At 37.9% G+C, this 21,413-nt stretch overlaps 1 protein-coding gene across 8 annotated transcripts in view; it reads right to left on the bottom strand.

Moving 5' to 3' along the window:
- Window positions 1–21,413, bottom strand: part of pisd (phosphatidylserine decarboxylase) — a 50,552-nt gene that overhangs the window by 7,631 nt on the left and 21,508 nt on the right. For 2 of the 8 annotated variants that reach the window (XM_079814852.1, XM_079814853.1), the window contains 4 exons: window positions 7,334–7,570; window positions 6,378–6,516; window positions 1,306–1,455; window positions 758–918 (listed from right to left, as the gene is read on the bottom strand). In XM_079814852.1, the coding sequence (XP_079670978.1) occupies window positions 758–918; window positions 1,306–1,455; window positions 6,378–6,516; window positions 7,334–7,570 (687 nt within the window). Of the gene's footprint in view, window positions 1–757; window positions 919–1,305; window positions 1,456–6,377; window positions 6,517–7,333; window positions 7,571–10,055; window positions 10,222–16,579; window positions 17,027–18,577; window positions 18,710–21,413 lie in introns of those variants that run through there. The other 6 variants (XM_079814850.1, XM_079814851.1, XM_079814855.1 and 3 more) reach the window with 6 other exon arrangements.

Genomic DNA, 21,413 nt, shown 5'->3' with positions numbered 1-21,413 from the left:
GAAATATTGATCGATATACCCCTGAGTCGAATCGTATCGCAGAACTTTTTGAGGTATCGTAAAATATTATGGCATTAAATTAGTAGTACCTAGGGTAAACTCAGAGCATGGAAAAATCATCATTCTCTTATTATGCTCCTTTGAATTTGTTCAAAAATGTATTGCAGTGTAAAATGAATTAATCATGTTGCTGTTTTAATTATTTTTTTGATTTATGATGAATGTTTTAGCTTTGACTGTTTAGAATTATCATGTGTGAAATTTTAATACAGCCATCTTGGCCAGGACTCCCTGGTAGAAGAAATGTATTTTAATCTCAATGGGACCTTCCTGGAAAAAAAAGGATAAATAATAAAAATGCAAGCAGTAGTAGTCAGCCATACTGTTATAAAGATCTCTTTGATTTACATTACAAGCTATCAGAATTTCATCTTAATTTCATCTTACCATATAAATATCAGCAACTGCACCAATTTGTATATTTTTGCTTAGGAATAAAATTGAATAAAAAAAGAAAAAGAAAACTGTCCTTAGTATGGTATAGGATAATATGCTCATACAAATGATAAGATTTTTTTGGAGGGGTAAATTATTCTTTTTTGAATATTCTTTCATATGTCAGGCTTTTTAGGCTTCATTTCCAGGTGGAACCATTGCTTTAAACTCACATTTATCTGCAGGAGCTAAATAAGAGCAATTTGGACATTTTAATCTGAGCTATGAAAAAACAACAACTGCAGAGCAAAACGGTTCTAACCTTGTCAAAATAGATGCGTATAGATCCCACATTTGTTGCTCCTACAGCTGTGAGTGAAAAGAAGCCGTGTGTCCACTCCCCACTCAAGACCACCCGCTCATTATGGCAAAAAAGCTCCTTGATCCATCGTGCAACTCCTGGGTTCACGGACATCAGAGAACCTATGACATAAACATACATATCAGACCACAAGTCATGCTTCAGTTATTTAACCAGGCCCTGATGGTATCACACTGCTCAGTCGCCATCAGATTAGAAAAGACGCTTATAACTTAAGCATTTAAGACCTAAAGTCCCAGTTGATTAATCTTTTTAACAACAAATTATATTTTCAGAAAGCAAAGCAAAATAACAGAGAGAGAGAGAGAGAGAGAGAGAGAGAGAGAGAGAGAGAGAGAGAGAGAGAGACAGAGACAGAGACAGACACAGAGAGAGAGAGAGAGAGAGAGAGAGAGAGAGAGAGAGAGAGAGAGAGAGAGAGAGAGAGAGAGAGAGAGAGAGAGAGAGAGAGAGAGAGAGAGAGAGAGAGAACATATAATTCCGCTGACCTGGGAAGTGCCGTCTGTGTGCCACCCTCCAGTCTGTCGGCGAGTGGAAGCAGTGGTAGTCACCTGGAGCCAGATAAACTACACAGTGAAACAACTCATTCCCCTCCGTAGTGACCAGGGCATCCTGGAATGTGCCAGGGTCATCCTCGTCTGAACAGGACAAGAAAAATAAAACAGATGATTAAAAATCTGAAAGATATTGGAGAGATTATATCACATGGTCTACAAGCTTAGCATGATGTTCTTTGTTGGTCAGATCAGATTTTAGGCTTAGTGCTTTCAATATTTATATTAATCTATAATTTTCCTCCGATTTTAGAGAAGCACTACAGTTCAAAAGTTTGGGGTCAGTCTTTTTTTTTTAAACAAAGGAATACTTTTATTTTGCAAGGGCGTGTTAAATTGATCAAAATTATAATGTTACAAAATGTTCCATTGCAAGTAAATGCTGCTCTTTTGGAATTTCTATTCATTGTGAAAAACTTCTGAAAGATCATGTGACACTGAAGACTGGAGTAATGATGCTGAAAATTCAGATTTGCCAACACAAGAATTACATTTTAAATTAAAAATTAAACTTTTAAATAGTAATAATATTTCACAATATTACTGTTTTTTTTTTTTTTAATTATTATCAAATAAATGTAGCCTTGGTGAGCAGGCTTGTGCAGAATTCAGAATTTAATTGAGAATGACGCCTGAATCAAAAACAGGATCTAGAATTACAATTCTAATTTGAATTAAAGGAAGCAGAAAATCATATACATATTTTAAGTGAAGTGTTTAACAATGAAGCTTTACAGAATATGTCAGATATGATTGCATTACATATTCTATAAATGATATTAGTTTGACCTACTTGTACAGATTACAAGTACATTGTTACAGATTACATTGTCTTTCCCCAGCAATGAATGTTAAAAGCTCTGGTCCCCCTGGTTACAGCTACCTGGAGAAAGCCCGTAACACTGGTCGTGGTGGTGGCTTAGCTTCAATTCATAGACAATCATTGGAGCTGTCTTTTCTCCCTTTGCCCACAGTGTCATCATTTGAATACCTTGCTTTTAAATGTAAACCCCCTTTTTCTTTGACAATACTCCTTATTTATCGGCCTCCCAAAACAAATTCTGTTTTTATCACGGAGATGCATGACTTTCTTACAACTCTCTGCTCTACTTCTGCCAACATCTTAATATTAGGAGATTTTAATATTCATGTTGATACCCCCTCCTGCCACCTGACAGATGAGTTTCTGCAATTATTGGACTGCCTCAATCTCCAACATGTGGATGTCCCCACTCATTCTAGGGGGCACACTCTGGACTTGGTCATTTCCAACTCTCCTCATATTAGAAACCTCTTGGGTGTATGATCTGGGTGTGTCTGATCACCAGGCCATCTCAATGGAGCTGCCACGCCACCCTCTTCCCATACCAATGATACTCGTCAAATTTGCTTCAGGAACCTGAAAAAGATTAACCAAGACACTCAAGCTATAGACCTCCAGCAACTCTCCTCTGCTGATCTCTCCTCAGTCACGGACTCTGTTGACTTCTACAACCAATCTCTGAGCAGCATTCTGGATCTTCACGCCCCTGTCAGAACTAGAATGGTCACCTTCTCGCGCTCAGTCCCCTGGTACACAGACGAACTCCGGAAGATGAAGACGGGTGGGCGTGTACTTGAGAGGCGTCTCAAGCTTTCAGGACTCACTGTTCATAGGCTAGCTTATAGAGAACATCAGAAGGCATACGCAAGGTTATTGAGAGATGCTCAGTCGCAGTTCTACTCTTGCATCATTAACAATAACCCTGGAAACTCCAAGAAACTTTTCTCCACTATAAACCACATCCTCAAACCGCAAACTCAATCTTTTTCAGAAGCGACAGAAGAGAGGTGCAATAAGTTCATTACCTTTTTTTAGGAACAAAGTAGACAACATCCACTTTCACCTTTCTAGCACCTCCGCTCTGCCTGTCCCGACTGTCGATCCACAGCCTGGGACTTTCCAACATCTCTGCTGCTTCTCCATCATCACACAGCGCGAGGTTGAGGACATCATCAGAACGATGAAACCATCCACCTGTGCACTGGATCCTTTTCCCACAGCCTTGGTAAAATCTAACCTCTTGTGTCTTAAGTCCCCTTATAACCAAGATCATTAATCATTCCCTCCAGGCTGGCCATGTTCCTTCATCACTCAAAACTGCTATCATCAGACCACTTCTTAAAAAACCCACTTTAGACCCAGATATTACTGACAACTACAGACCCATCTCCAACCTTCCATTCCTCTCTAAAGTGCTGGAAAAAGTTGTTGCTGCACAGCTTCAGGTCCATTTAAAACAATACAATCTGTATGAGAAATTTCAGTCTGGTTTCCGCACAGGACACAGCACAGAAACAGCTTTGGTCAGGGTCACAAACGACCTTTTGATGGCGGCAGATGCTGGTTCCCCATCCCTTCTCATCCTCCTGGACTTATTTGCAGCTTTCGATACGGTTGATCATAACATCCTCCTTCACCGCTTACATTCCACCATCGGGCTCTCTGACTGATTCTCATCGTATCTCACTGGGAGAACTGAATATGTTGCGCTACATCCCTGTCTCACAGCATCACCTTCGGTGTCCCTCAAGGCTCAGTGCTTGGCCCCATCCTGTTCATCCTCTACATGCTCCCCTTGGCCGTGTCATCAGCCGGCATGGGATTTCTTTTCACTGCTATGCTGATGACACTCAACTTTACCTTAGGACAAATTCTTCCCCCTCTGCTGACCTCACTCCATCCACTTTGATCACTTGCCTGGATGAGATAAAGGCGTGGATGAAGCAAAACTTTCTGCAGCTCCAAGACTGAAGCAATCCTAGTCGGCACTCCACTTCAGGTCCGGAAATCCGTTATCACCAGCATTGCTTTCTCTGATCAGGACATTCCACTTTCCACATCAGTCACCAACCTGGGGGTCAGAATGGAATGCCAACTTACTTTTGAAGCTCACATCAAACATCTGTGTAAGACCTCCTTCTTCCACCTCAGAAACATTGCCAAACATCGTCCCTTACTAACACTGGCAGATGCGGAGAAGCTTGTCCACGCCTTTGTCGCCTCCAGGCTGGACTACTGCAATGCGCTCCTTATCGGGATCCCTGGAAAAAATCTCCAGAAGCTGCAGTGTATTCAGAACAGTGCTGCTAGGATCCTGATGAGGGTGCGCAAATACGACCATATCACCCCCATTCTCAAATCACTCCACTGGCTTCCTGTCTCGTTCAGGATTGAGTATAAGATCTCCCTCCGCACTCATCAGTGCATCCATGGTGACGCACCCACCTATCTCAAGGAACTCCTCACCACACAAACATCCACACGTAACCTCCGGTCTGTTTCAACATGTCTTCTTAAAACTCCCACAACCAAACTCTGTACTATGGGAGATCGGGCCTTCTGCTCAGCAGCCCCTCGTCTGTGGAATGCTCTCCCTGACCACTTGCGGATCCCACAGACTGTTGATGTTTTTAAATGTGGTCTTAAAACCCACCTTTTTAGCAGAGCTTTTGATTAATTTGTTACTTTATTTTTCAGTTTTATTTATTCTTATTTATTTTATTTTTTTGTTTTCAATCTGTAGCACTTTGAGATTTTGTTTAATGTAAAATGCGTTACAAATAAAATGTATTATTATTATTTATTATTATTAGTCACAGAACAAATAGTTAAGATTGATTTATTGTAATTGTAATTTTGTAATATGATGGAACATTTGAGGAGCTATTGAGGATTAGATGCAACAGTATTGCTCAGTGAGTTTTGCACTGGAATTAATGATAACTGCATTTACAACAACTTTGTGTTATATGATTACTTTTCAATGAAAATAACATTGTAACAAAACTAATTAAACAACATTGAGGGGGTAATTTATTTCAAGAATTTGATCATTATCTATATTTTAGAACAAAATGTATGCAGGGTTGAGGAGTGACTAGTTACGTGTAATGAAATTATGTTATTAAATGACAATTTATGTAATTATATTTCGCATTACTGAGGTCGAATGTGTCATTCAATTAGTTACTAATCAAATTAAAAGGAAATTGCTTTGCATTGCCAAAGTAATCCAAATAAAGTAATCCAAACCACATTTATAATGGGTAACATTTCCAAAGGAACCTTCCTAACACTAAATGAATGTGAGATTCAACACATTCTTTCTGTTGTGTGACTTTGTGGAATTTCTTTGAAATGCCATGAATTTAATTCCACTTCCTGTCATTCCAATTCCAATTCAACTTCCTGTGGGGCGGAGTCAATTCAATTTCCAATTCCAATTCAAATTCATGAATTGAATGGAGGCCAATTCTGAAATTCAGAATTTTGCACAAGCCTGTTCGTGAGTGACTTCTGTCAAAAATGAATAAATATATATATATATATATATATATATGAATAAATATAGATATTTATCTTACCAACCCCACACTTTTGAACACTAATGTGGATTAAATGGCTTGACTATTTTTTCCAGGTTTCCAGGTTTTTTCCTTGTCACTTGATGCAAAATATTTTAACAATACAGCTTTTATATTTTATAAAATTATTAGTAAAATTTGATGAGTCATCAGAAAGTTAACCATACAGTGAACCAGAAATTCACAATGTACACAATGTTTTACTGTACAATGTACAATTCAGCCTTCATTTATTGTTGCTTTCACATAAGTCTTTCTTCAATGCAAATCTTTGTTAAATGAACTTACTTACACTAATAAGGGAACTGAACCAGATCCCAGACTGAAAGCGGATGGGATCAGAGCTGCTTTGCCACTGTTGTGACAATCAGTACGAGTCTTATTTTCTGCTAAATGTGTGTGTAAATTGATTTTGAGTGAGTGACACTCTACTTCCCACAATTGTGATTCTTTCCTAAGCCATGTTTACAATCTAAAAATGATTCGGTTGCTCAGAAAACCTTGAATGCATATTTTCGTGTTAACAAGATCCAAAATCAAGGGATTTCGATTCAGAAACATGTCATTCTTGGTCAAATGACAAATTTATTGAGACTTACTTCTGTTAGCTGTTAAACTCTCTGCCCAGGTGCGCGGGCCGAGGAACGTTTCCAGGGAGTAGGTTACTCCCTTCACCTGCTCTACCTCACAGTTCTTCACACGGCCAAAATGAAGGATCTTGCCATCAGCTGGACTGATCTGCGGAGCGAAAGGTAACCCGTTGTGTTGATATATTGTATATTTGGTATGTTTTATTCATTTTGTATTAAAAACCGACATAATTAGCTAGAAATTAGCTTTAGCTTATGCATGCACATTTTTCAGACCCCATAATGAATATAGGCAACAGAAGAATTATTTAACATACTTCTGTTTCAAGTAAATACATTATTTATTATTTTATTTTAATATTACAAATTTCTGTATACTTTATTAAAAATTGACATAAGTAAAATTATCAAATGAAAATAAACATTAGATTAAGCATGCCATTATTTCAGAACCCATAACAAATATATGCAACTGGAAATTATGTAACATTCCAGGGCTTCTGCTAAAATAAATAAATAAATAATTAATAACATGTAAATATTTAATACCACCTACTTTCATCTACTGCCAGCAATGTAGCTCTTTTACTAAAAATGTAATTTTTAAAATCTATAGTTTATATTTATTTATAGGGATAGTTCACCCAAAAATGGTCATTACTTGACCTCAAGTTGTTCCCAACCTGTATGAGTTTCTTCTATTGAACACAAAAGAAGATATTTTGAAGAATGTTGATAACCAGACATTTGACGGCACCCTTTGACTTCCATAGTAGGAAAAAAAATACTATGGAAGTCAATGGGTGCCGTCAACTGCCTGGTTCCCAACATTCTTCTTTTGTGTTCAACAGAAGAAAGAAATCACACAGAGCGTGAAATGAAGAATCAAAGCACATGCATATGAATGAAAGTGAATAGGAATTCAAAGAATGCCTCTTTTTCTTCAGTTACAAACCCAGACTTACCACACAGTGCGAGTTGCACACTGGCCGGACCTGAGGTTTGAGTTTGCGCCTAAAAAACTCGCCCAGGTTTCTGTAGTGCTGTAGATCCTCCACGGCCGCTTCCTTCATGTTGACTCCAAATGTCCATATATACAATCTGAAGACAGGTTTCCGTAACCAAGTGGGCAGGTCCACCTGGTTCAAGCGACCCCAGGCTCTGGAGAGCAGTCGTGTGGGTATGGACTTGTAGATTGTAACCTACACCCAAGAGACAGAGGGTTTGAAGACTCAAATACCTTTATAATACACAACAGCAAACGTTCGCAGAGGAACGTAAACACACTTAAAGTGCCACTATTATGCTTTTTCACATATTACCTTTCGTGCAGTGTGTAATATAGGTGTTTATGAATGTAAAAGGTCTGCAAAGTTTTAAAGATGAAAGTGCACGACAAATAAAGTTATTGTATCCTAAAAGAAAGAATCAATTTTGAACTGTCGAAACGAGTCGCCAGTAATTCCAGTCTTACTTCCCATTACAACCTACATAGGTTTGTAACACATTTGCATAATTCCAGCCTATGGTCTTCAAACGGCATTGTTACTGATCGTATCACTGTGTATGCAAGTGCTGAGGAAGCCTACGGAGCTAAACTTCACATATGGTAATGGACGTTTCGTTTCCAACCAATTTTGTTAAACCAATCATAACAGACTGAGCCAACTGACCAATCAGAGCAGAGTAAGCTCTTGTAAAGGAGGGGTTTAAAGAGACTGGATCCTTGATTGAACTGTTTCAGAGACACTGAGAAAAGAGGTGATGCTGCAATGCATATTATGAGAAAATTAAGTGTTTTTTGACCTTGGATGCATGTAAACCTGTTGTAGGAGACCTTTAAATCTAAATTAGGAACCTTTAAAATAGCATAATAGGAGCACTTTAATGATTGCACCATTTTTTCGTCATACATCATTTGAAAACAGCATGCTTTATTATCAGGAGTCAAATATCAACTAGGAATATCCCAGATCTTATTTTGAATGGAACACACCATAAATATTTGTGGTGTAAAAACATTTCTGGAACAGAACATAATACAAATGTCACACAATTTGACCTTTTCATGACAAGACAAGGTTAGTTTAGAATGCAAAATGGTGTGACTCCCCAAAAATAAATGACATTTATGAGTAATAAAAATGCTTTTTACCTTGTAAAAATGGACGATAATAATAAAGACGTATACATTCAATTTTAATGCAAGCGAACATCTGAAGTGTTTTAAAACTTGTATTATAGCAGCAGCTGCATGTGCCGCTGTGCACCACGTGCTCCAGTGTTTGGATTCTTAGAGTGTTTGGATCAGTGTAGCTCACTGATCATTATTGATGTGGGCCAGGAGTGATCCTAGATCAGTGCTACAGATAGTATGGAGGCTGATACATGACAGGAGTTGGCCTGGGTGTTCAGTGTAAGTGGATTACTGTAGTTAGCGTCAATCCCAGCTGACATACAGGAGGCTAAATGCGGACACTCTTGGAGTCCTACAGGGTGATGGTTGTAGATGATAGTTATGGGTTTAACAAGCAGGAAGTGAAGGATGAGCAATGTTGCCTGACCCAGAAAAAGGATCTTTATCCACGAAGTGTGTCATTTTACTTTCCCACATTTTTTAAACAGAAAATAGATATTATCATGCCAAGATCGATACGTGTTTACAATGTTGGGTACATTCATTTTCATTTGAGCATATACTTAAAGAAAAAAAAGTATTCTAGGATGTAAATAGTGCATTTAAGTAATGTCAGTCACATTGTATTGATAAGTTGAAGGCACATGAACGCTTTCACATAGTCATTTATACTAGGATTTAGTTTGAGCCTCGGTGTGTACAAGTTGGGGACGTGTCTGTAAGAAACATTGCTAAATACCACAAGGATTGTGGTTTCCTGCCACGACATTGGCAGGCTTTTTTATTTACAACAAAATAAGCTAATTGCCTGCACAAAATATGATAGCATTGTAATGTAACAAATTAATATATACCAATAAAGTTTACATTCTAAACTAGGATTAGTAAAAGTTTACAATCCTAAATTAATAATAATAATAAATAAAAAAACATCTGTAGCTATATATATCTGAAGAGCAACAGATTTACATTAACAAACAAAAATTATAATTTTTTTCTCTGTAAATTCCTGTCTGCCACTGGAGATACGGTATCTGCTTCTGAGCATCAGCATGGGCTGACTGGCAATTTTCTCTTAGGAACTGAACAATAGTGGTGTCAGAACCACCGTGGCACGGTGCCCTCGACTGGGTCTAGAGACAAAGTGTTCCTCAGTTCAGAGCTGCCTCATAGGACAATGGCTCTTTTCACACAAATCCCTATGGAGCTCTGAGCTCAGCGGGTCCATATGCAAGGAGCCATCTGCTGATAGCTTTCTGCTGACCTTGCATCAGTTTTGAGGTTTAATTTCTCTGTGTTAAAAAATGGAGAGAACAGATCTAGAGCGTTATTCCGTAACGGTTCCAGTAATGCTTCACAGACATTACTATCAGAGCATCATCCATAGGGTAATACCTGTTTTGCATAAAAAAAATAGAAAAAAATTCCCATAACACTGAGATTACACACTGATGGATGTCATTTATGTCTCTGGATAGTGAGATTTTGCACACTCAAACACACACAACATCAGACTCTGGGCTTTATTTGATGTTTCCACCTGTACTTACTCTGCTTGTGGGCCTCCAGCCTACTTTGGCGAGAGGTTTGAGCGCTCCAAAGGGCAGGATGTAGTAGAGGAAGGACAGAGGCCATGAGCGAAGGCGGACAGTAGGCCGGGACATGCAGCTCAGCTGGCCTAGGCGCCGCCGCAGGGCCAACTGTGGGAACTGCAACCTGCACAACACATTCGTGATGCCAAAGTGCACAAAATACTCACAGACACATATAAAAAATAAAGTAGTGGAAATTAAAGATATATGTCCAGATGATGTAAACGTTGTAGCTAGTAGGGGTGCCCAATACTGGAGAACTACATTCCTGCAGAGTTCAGTCCAATTTAATTGTAATTATCTGGTAAATCCTGAAGATCTTGATTAATTGGTTCAGGTGTAATTGAATAGATTTGGAGCTAAGCTTCACAGGCAGACCTTCAGGACAGGATTGAGCACCCCTTGTAAATACAGTGAATCTCATGAAACCGGTCATAAACATATCCGGATAATATTTCACCCTAAAAATCTTGAGAAAGAAATAAGAATTGTATGAATTTTTGCAGTTTTATACACATTTCATGACAATTAAGCAAATATTTCCACAAGTGTCTTAATAATAATGATTTTATTTTGCATTGAGTAATTTAAAATACATTAAATTAAATATAAATATTATTATGGTAATGACAATTGTAATATTTTTCAACAACTTCAATTACCATAATATAAAATTATGATCATTAAATTCAATTTAATATATTACTTAAATATTGTTATTCAAATATTTTATGGTAAATACAAGTGTATCTTTAAGGTAAAACAATACAAAATTACAATTAAACTAAATATAATTATTATATGAATATTATTATGGTGGGAAAATAGGTTTATTTGTCATTAAAATGTTGTTGTGTACCTAATTAATAAAAAAAAAAAAAAAAAAAAATTATATATATATATATATATATATATATATATATATATATATATATATATATATATATATATATATATATATATATATATATATATATATATATATATATATATATAATTTTTTTTTTTTTTTAACAACTAATTTTAATAAGACATTGGTAAAAAAAAAAAGAGAATAACCACTGAGAATTACAAAAAAAACTATTTATCAATTTATTTATTAATCTAAATGTTTTATGGTAATGGGAAATCGGGTGAAAATGTGCAGATTTTTCATGAAAATGTCACACACATACACACAAACCCATAATGGTCTCAGAAAAAGGGTTTTAAATCCCCCCCCACATTTTTGATTTTAGGGTAAAATGTTACCCGTTACTTGATTTTAGGGTAAAAAACATGTTTTCTTGAGATTCACTCTATAAAAACCGAACTGGGCTGCTCTGTCAAGATGGTAGAAAGAAGGAAGGAAATATTGATGAAACATGCAGAAACATACACACTGTCCACTCACACATACCAAAGACCAAACACAAAGACGGCCATACAGAAAACAATAAACAGCAAAAGACAAATGCTAGAAAGATACTTGAGATGGGAAAGAGACAGAAATAGCAATTCTCCACTGGAAACGTAACCTCATGGTCGTTCACACTGTCTCGTAACTACACTGACCATATACTCCTTTCAGCTCAATTCCACTTACATCAGTCTAAGCAAAGGCTGCTTCCACCTGCTTAGCACCTTTAGTCTCATTTAGGGTTTATCATCACCTTCCTGTTACACTTGCTCTAGAAATGGTACACGAGGTGAAATACTTCACCGAAGGTCTAGGCCAGTCTACATAATATTCTTAAAGGGATAATTCATCCCAAAATGAATATTCTGTCATCGTTTACTTACACACCATCATGTAATTCCAAACCTTTATGACCTTCTTCCTTCAGCAGAACACAAAAGTAGATATTTTGAAGAATGTTTCAGCTGTTTGAAAGTCAATAGTGTCCAATGTTATTTTGGAACACATTGACATTCATTGTGTGGACAAAAACAAAACATTAAGACTTTTTTTTTTTAATCTTATGTTCTGCACACAAAAAAGTCATGCAGGTCTGGAACGCCATGAGGTTGAGATAGACAATTTTCATCATAAAAAGGGCCACATTTTAATCAACATAAACCTACTTAACCAGCACGAACATGGTTTTTGTGGGTCACGCAGAGTGGGACATTAGCACAGAACTACTGAAGCCGTGCGGGATATCCGCCAGTAATCTTTTTATTTTTATTTTTTGTGACCGCTCTATTTTTAGCACTTGTGCAGGCTGAACACATTCCAGGTCAACACAACTGTTGCCGACTGGAACAGCGCATGCAAAAATGTTGCACATCTATTCTGGACCCGTTGATGCAACCCGTAGTCTTGTTTGGGTATAACTGCTTGCTTTTTATTGAAAATGACACTAAGAAGCTACTGCTTCTGGCTAAAGTGCGATTAGCTTTAGTGTGTCAATAAAGTGGGTCATATTCGGCCCTGAAAGTGATGACACAGCACCAGCGGGGTTGATAGGGACCGTCCAGGGCTGCAGCTACAAGGGCTATCTATAGAATATAATACTGTGTCCACACTAATCAGGATGAAAACTTGTTCTGACCTGTGGACAGAGAAGACTTAGCCATAGACGGCCTACCAGAAAATGAGTCACCAGACTTTGTCAGGTATACTCACAATACTGCACACAAGAACATCTTTACTTTGACCCCTTCCAAATGTACTGTCCAGTAATCTCTGTTTGAGAGATCAACATTTGCATCGTGGTAAGGAAGAGTAATCAAGCAGTACAAACAAAACTACTCATCAGTGTACTGATGATAAGGACTATGGCAAGGCAACAACAGCTCATGCCAGGTTAGTACAGGCTCGGGGGGGGGGGGGGGGGGGGGGGCGTCATGATAACAGCATCTGACGTGTGGGCGTCTCCTACAGAAAGGTGTAAATTTTTATTGCTCTTACTATAAATAGACAAACTGCAGCAGGCATAACATCGGACCATACTCTGCAGAGCAGTCTAGTCATGACTCTGGTATGAGCACGTGTGAATAGTGATGATCAAAGTCAGTCCACTCGGCAGCCATCTTGGTACCGGCACCAAACAGCAACTTTAGTGCAATCAATCGATTAAATTTTAACTAAATAAAAATCACACTTCTTCTGTAATTAATCACGATTAAAACTATTGCTATTTTGCTATAGTTTTTAATATTTTTATATTGTAATAATTTCAGTTACTCTCCAAATTAATGTAGAAACAACTTAAAGACATTAATGACAGATAGCACTAGTGGCTGCTGCCGAACATAACGTGAGTCTGACGTGCATCTCGTTTTCTCACGACTCTATAAGTTCATTTTAGACCGCTCTTATGAGAATACTCAATAAAACGGGCATTTTGGCATAATTCTGTGCTATTATTTGTTCAAGCACGAGAGAACTCGATACTGGCGCGCGTCTCTCTGTGCACACAAGTCGTGTATATGTCAGTCACACAGACAAGACATTCTCAGACAGCGCGCTCGCTTGGCGCTTGAATGGTTTAAAAACATTTTCGTGAATAGGAGCGTGATCATAATGTAATGCTAGCCAAATTATGACAGTTTTTTTTTTTTGGACAATAATAGAGATGGTGGTCCAGTGGGTTAAACCACTTAACTGGTATGCAAAAGGTTGCTGGTTCAATCCCAGCGGTCACCACCAGTGTGTCCTTGAGCAAGGCACTTTACTCCACGTTGCTCCAGGGGGATTGTCCCTGTAATTAGTGCACTGTAAGTCGCTTTTGATAAAAGCGTCTGCCAAATGCATAAATGTAAACGTAATAATAATAATAATAATAATACACATTTTCTTAGAAGTATTTAATCGAAATTCACGCAGTTCTTGAACAATACGTTTTGACATTTGCATCGCATAACCAACCTCATATGGCAATTCTGATATAGTAAACTTGCTAGGTAGCTCGCTCGGTACGGTATATGAGATTTTTATTGTGAATCGTACCAGTGTTCCACATCGCAAGTGCAAAGTCTTGAAGAATCAAGCTAAAATGGCACAGCTGCTTCAGCAAATACATTTTTATTTCATGTTTGCCTGCGTTAACACTATCGGTTAGGTCTAGGGTAGGGTAGGGTAAGTAATAAAAAAACTTGGCCAAATTCATGTCCATCTGTTTCGCATCAAGCTGAACATGCTCTTAACACCGCTCATTGAAGATTTAACTTTAAAAATTGATTCATGAAACGGTCAGTCGCCAGTAACAATTTTTTTAATTCTATCAATGAAATAACGTAACAAACGTGAAAAAATAGTGAGAATCATGCTAGAAGTAGCATAACCAGGGCCTAAAATTAGCACTTGTCAAGTGCCAAATGCGAGGTGTTGGCGAGTAAATGAAAGTGTCAGTCGCCAGTTGGCCTGTAACAATTTTTTGAATTCTAACAATGTAATGTTGTGACGATAAGAACGAGAACAGTGCTCCGTACAGTTGATGGGTCAGAAAATATTTAGGCGCTGGAACACGCAAAAGGGAATTCATTACTCGCGTGCTGTGTGGGAAGTTTAAGCATCTGATCCGAAGCGCATTCTCTTGAAAGCCTTCCTGCACTTGAATGGACAAATTCACTCAAAATGTTTTTTTTAAATGCCCGTCTCGGCCAGTAGTCTAGTAAAAATAGTTAGTTACATCTTAAGTGAACGCAAACACAAAACACATGATCCGTGTGTCCATTCAGTCTTAAAGTGACCGCATCCTAATAATCCTGCTACTGACTTGCTCTCCTGTCTGAGTTTTTAATGTTAATCAAACAAAAGGACAAAAAAACCACACACTGCTCTTGAACTTTAAAAAGGACATGAAGACTAAGCAGTGTTATTTATTTGATTAGCCTACTTTATTAAATGTCTGTACCTGATAAACTATTAGACGTCACTGAAGAGCACTGTTTATTTCATTTGTATCTTTGTTGTATTGTATTTATTTGTGCTATTGCTTGTCATTTGATTGTTTGTTCTTATTTTATGACTGACCATTTACTTGTCATTAAAAATAACTAAATTTAGATTAGTTAAGCTAGTAGTTTTAGCTGTGGTATCGAAAATTGGAATAGGTGACAGTGAAAATTCACAAATCTAAAACTTTGGTCATAACTTCCTGTTTTGTGTGTCATGGCTGGTAAAAAATACTTTTGGCCGGTCACCATCCATTGGAAGGTGTGGCAAAAAGAGCGTAACATTTTGCAGAAATGTCGTCAGAGGTGTTTTTCAATGAGCCTGGCAACATTGATATCGTATGTTGCGATTCTTTAGCTCCAGTAATGCAAATAAAATTGTATGTTTCAGGTTGATCGGTTAATGCTCATGCGCATTCAAAAATGTAAACAAACAGGCAATGCCTCTATGAAAAAGGTGATTGGCTCTTTCAACTGTGAGCTGTGATTACAGTGCACATATCGAATGCCATGATTGGACTCTTTCATACTTAATTTTAGGGTTTACAAATCAGTGATTTAGTATAAGTAGAAAACGTCAGCCTTAGTCGTCCTGCACCTTTCAGGCAAGCCTTTTTGCCTGAGACCAAAAAAAATCGGACTTGTATAAGAGGAACTCAAGCCAAAAATACTTGTAACACAATCCGACAACAAACCTGATAAGATACGTTTAGCAGCTCTGTGCAAATGTTGTTTCAATCCTTTAACTACATTTGTACAAGAACTGCGCAAGTGCCTGGTATAACCTTTAACACTTAACACTTTTAGTGTTGTGCATTATGTAACCTCATCCTAGCAGTTGGCAAATCCAGTTAATATGCCAAAGTGTGCGCTGCACCCTAGTGTGCCTGAACGGCTTGAAACAATGACTGTTGGTTTTTACGAGAGCTCTCAGTCATCAGGTTATCATTCAATTGAATTTAGAGCATTTCTACCCCTCCCCCAACCTGTCCAGCACAGATGAATTCACAGCTATTCAGTGCATTACTCAAACTGCGGAGGATGTTGGGATGATGGCAGCCTGTAAAAAGACAACGTAAAGTCTTCAGATTGAGTCTCTTTCACACACTCTCTGTTCTACACAGCCCCCCTTGTTTTTTCATTGCAGGCACACATTGGCCAATCACTGGCTGAATATGAGCCTCCCTCTGCTCTACGCATCTTTCGCTCACTCAAGGGGAACAGCATCTGCTCCAAGTAAAGCTCTGCAAACTATGCAGTTTGCATTGGACAGAGAGTGCTACCAACAGCCTAACGTCATGCCACAATTAGGCCAAACGCAATCTGGGACGGTGAAAGAGGGGCTCTGGGGGAACTGAGCACTGTCTCACTAACTCCCAATGCACACTGATTGTCCCTCCGCAGAGTGGCCGAGTTTGTGCGAGGTCTCCATAATCCCCTCTCGCTCGCCCACTTTCCAGCCTCGCTGATCCTTCAATTGTCCTCTCTCACTTCGAGTGCACTGTCAACAACCGCTCTAGATATGACTGGATTCACCCATCATCCACACACATTCTTAGCCTGAACTACGTCCTAGAATCTCACACACTCCTTGCTGGTACCTGAATCGGCTCCGGTTGCTGAGCTGAGACGGGCCCCCTGGGGCTCCAGGGCCTCCCGTGCCGGCGTTGTTGGCGCCGTGTGCGGGCTCCCCTGTCGCTCCCGCCGAGGAGCCCGACAGGCGAAAACGCCGCACATCAACCCTGACTCTGTGGAGATTGTAGCAAGAGGGAGAGCTGTGCAAAGACCTGCAGCATCTCACCATTTCCCCGTAGTGCTCTGCACCGGCCCCTTTTGCTGCTGCTTTAGACTCCGCTGACACATGATCACTGTGGAGGGATTAGTGCGTATCGCAGGCTCTCTCTCGCGCTCCCTCCGTTCGTTTGGCCCGGTGGTTTTCCGCTGCAAAGCTCAAAGACCGGCCCTCCCTGCTCGTCACGTGTAGGATGCTGGGCTGCGATTGGCCACCTTTTCCTCTAAGCTGCTGCTGAATTCAAGGGCTGGTGCTGCTGGGAAGGCGGCGATATGAAAAGGACAGGGAGAGGGAGGGGTTTGTAAACAGACAATCCTGTCAGCATGTTCTCAGTAGATCCTGAATTCCATCTATGACCCCCATCCCCCCTTTCTCTCTCTCTCTCTCTCTCTCAACTGAAGGATAAAGAGCAACGAGCTCCTGACTGTTATGATAAACAGTTTCTGATCTCAGAATCAGAATAAGTTTCAGTCTCTACAAACTTCACCACATCAACACACCATAAAAATACACAGCACTCATTTAAATTAGCTTTTTATTATAAGAATATTAACTTCTGAATGTTCAATACAACATTTCAGTACATTGACACTGTAACAATGGGTCAGAAACTGTAATTGCTACCATGTGCATCAATTCATAGGAATTTATTTATATTATATATATATATATACAAAATATAAAATTAACTCTTTCACCATCAGTGTTTTTGGAAAAAAGTTTCCAGCCACCACTAACATTTTTGATCATTTTCGCAAAAATGTCATGGTCCCAGAATATTTTGTTGTATGAATATCTTGTATGAAGCATTCTTTATCAACACTTAAATGTGGGTGTTTCATAAAAAAGACAACATTGAGCAAAAAACAAAACAAAAAACGCTTTTTTGTCAAAAACTATTTCTGGATCAGAATCAGAAACATAGATGAAGTAGAGTCCATCAACAGCCCCAAAGCTTCATAGTCCTATACCTCGTCCTTGGTTGACATTTCATTCGGGTAACATCAGGCAGTTTTGATTTATATGCTGTTTAATGTTGATGATCAGGTTACTTTACATATGCATCTGCTTACATATGCTATCGCTTGTTTCTGCTTCTTTGCCTGTGTTTTGATCAAGAGATTTAGTACTCTTTCAGGAGATGTGTAATAGCGCCCCCCCTCAGTGTATAAGTTAAAACACTGAGAGACGGAAATTTCCGTCAATGGCGGGGAAAGAGCTAAAATATTATGCAAGTAACACGTTTATATATTTTTATTCATTCATTATTATTATTATCATCACAGTATTCCTCATTTTCACAAATATTAAGATGCTGTGAAATATTTTGTTGTTGTTGTTGTTGTTGTCTGTTTAGTATTCTATCCATTCAAGTTTCTGTAATAATTTCACTTATGACACAAAAAACAAGTCCCTTTTTTTGTCTTGGCAAAATTAAAAAAGTTATCAAATAAGCTTCTGTTGCTCATACACTCTTTTAAAAGAAAACCAGAAGTGAGCTCACTTGACCGCCTGTGAATCACATGAACATGGGACTTCCTATAAAACAGGAAGGAAGTAAACCTTCCTGTCTCAACTCATCTTCGGATCTGTACAAATGAAAATTCTTGTACAAAAACAATCTGAATCTGAATGATCTCCCACTAGAAATCTGAATGATCTCCCACCAAAAATAATTGTAGCATTTCCTTCCTTAAAATAATTAACCTGATGATGAAATAATTCAAATTCAAGCCCAAGCCCACCATTCAAAATACAAAACCACTTAAATAAAAATAACTTTCGAAAAGGAAATCTTCACACTCACTTGAACAGTGACATAATAGGAAGTCTGTCGTTCTTCTCAAAGGACTATACTCCTCTCACTGTCTCAGTACTGGGATCCGCTCAGATATGTTATGTGTGTGCCTTGATGTCATCACTAAATATTAACCAGACCAATGAGTGAAAGGGCTTACTTCCTATTTGATGACTGTCAAAGAGCCCATCCCACTCCATAAACACACAAATTACAATCTGACAAGCAGACAGCTTGTCAGCTTAAGAAATAAATACACACACACGCACAGAGAAATAAATATAACCGACAAGACCAAGCACTCACGATTAAAGTCATCAAGGAAACAATTTGATTTTGGGTTGCAGTGAAATGGTATTACTTTTGGGAATCTGTTTGCAAGGATATATCACATGCTGGATTGGATGATGCATCAAACAAGAATCAACAATCTGAATAGTTAAACTGAAACTTTCCATTTCATCATCAATGATGCTGTCAAATACAAAAATGAAAGTGAAGGGAATGGCAACAGTCAAAAGCTTTAAATGGGAAAAACAATGAAAATATTAAATGTTAGAAAATATTTTGTTTTTATTATTATTATAAAAATTATTTAGTGTTAGTGCATCAAATTAGCAGCATGATTAAAGAGTATCAGAAGAATATAAAATGTTAACATTTTCCCATTTTATTTACAACATTTAGAGCCACAATATGTAATTTTCGCGCTAGAGGTCGCTCATTAAAAACAAAGGCATAGCTTGATGACAAGCATTGATTTCGCAGAGCTTTTATTATGCCGCAGACAACCGCTTCCACTTCCACTCATGTAGGGCTGCAACAACTAGTCGATAAAATCGATAATGAAAATCATCGACAATGATTCTCATTATCGAGTAGTCGGGTCTGCTCTCGGTACGCAAAGCTTCCACCAGTCACGCCAAATTACAGTACTGAATAATGCATTTCTATTGACAATATTTTTCTAAAAGTAGTGGAGTGGAAACATGAGAATTCTTCATTTTAAGCTTCAAGCGAATGCATTATTGTTTAACATACCCTGTCGTGAGCTTTGACAGATGCGTTTGCGTCCTCAGCACAAAATGTTCATTTTACAGGTTATATCCTTATCTGTAAATACTACTAATTCACGCGAGTATTTCCATTTTGCATGAAAGCGCATCATGACAGTCTGTGTTAAACTAGTGCCGGCACGGTGGGCGCACGCATGCGCGTCAAACAGACAGAACGCAGTCGAGAGGGAGACCATTAATATTCAGCGCAAAAACGTTCATTTAGCTGAAATATCTGCTTTAGGACACTAAATTTAGGTTTAAAAGTCTACATGTCCATTATTTTATGAGAGTAGTAACCGTAAAGAGATAACAGTGTGTAATTGAATATAGGCATGTGCCGGTATCAAATTTTCATGTTGCGATTAATTGCTGAAGCTTTTATCACGGTATACGGTATTATCACGATATTGAAATAAGTTGCAAAAAAAGTGTTGTTGTACTATAACAGGTTTAATAACTTTCTTATAACAAAAGAACCAAACATTTAAATACAATAAAGCAATACACAAAAATGTATAAAATAAACTAATATTTAAAACAGATTAAGTGCAAAAGAATTATAAAGAACAATAGGTAACACTTTACAATAATGTCTCACTAGTTAATGCATTAACATTAACAAAGAATGAATAGCTACATTTTTACAGAAGTTATTCTTCTTTGATAATGTTAGTTTAAAAAAGCAACTGTTAGTGTTAGCTCAGGTCCATTAAATAATACAGTTACAACTTTTGATTTTAATAATGTGTTATTAAATGCTGAAATGTACATTTAACTCAGATTAATAAATGCTTTAGAAGTATTTTTCCTTGTCAGTTTGTTAACGAATGAACTAATGTTAAATAATGGAGCCCTATTGTAAAGTGTGTGACTGAACTACAATCAGAACATATTCAAACAATATCTAGGGCATGTAATTTAGTCAAGATTAAAATATAAAATGTTTAAGTTAATGAATAGCCTCAAGTCTTTTCACCGTATCGTTTTGTTTACTAGGGTTACCGGTGAAACGGCTGCATTTCTGCGGTTCCGTCAGCGCCCTCTGCTGTCAAAGAGTGAACGTGCACTTCAGCGTCTCGTTCCGCCATGTGCTCAGCTCATGTGCTCAGTCCATTCATGCACGTTGGGTTTGTTTACATCAGTGCGCGTTCCTCTTTGACGTGTTGTTCATTTTAAACGGTTGATGGGTAAAGTATTCTTAAAATGCATTCTAAAAATCTGAATAATTCGTAATAAATAATTATTCACGGTATTTTGAAGTGCCCACGATAACAATATTGTGCATGTTCATTATTGCGGTATATCGTATTACCGTTTACCGGCACATGTCTAATTGAATATAAATGCAAGATGTTTTTTATAGCCTATTTACAGGATAAAGAAATGACAGTAACAGGTTACATTATTTTTTGGTGTATTGAATACCATTTGTATAACCACACAAATACCATAGTTAAACTATGGATTTGAAGCAAAACCATGGTTAATTTGTGGTTACCATGGAATAACTAAAATAACCCTGTTATTATTATTTTTCTTGTTTGCTTGTTTTATTCGTTGTAAAACCATGGTTAATTTTTGTAATGGTAGATCTATTCACTATTTATGTTTTCATAGCACAGCTGACACGTTTGTTTGAAGGACAGCATTGCGCAGGATGTGGAATAATGTGTTTTGTCCAGAAAATAAAAAAGGGGCTTTTTATCCGATTAATTGGAAAAAATAATCGTTAGTTGCAGCCCTACACATGCGTATGTGGGGTAAAGCAGTGCTGTTTTATCATATTA

Source organism: Gobio gobio (assembly GCF_949357685.1).
Source record: "Gobio gobio genome assembly, chromosome: 4".
NCBI classification, from domain to species: Eukaryota; Metazoa; Chordata; class Actinopteri; order Cypriniformes; family Gobionidae; genus Gobio; species Gobio gobio.
This window is presented reverse-complemented; position numbering and strand designations above follow the sequence as displayed.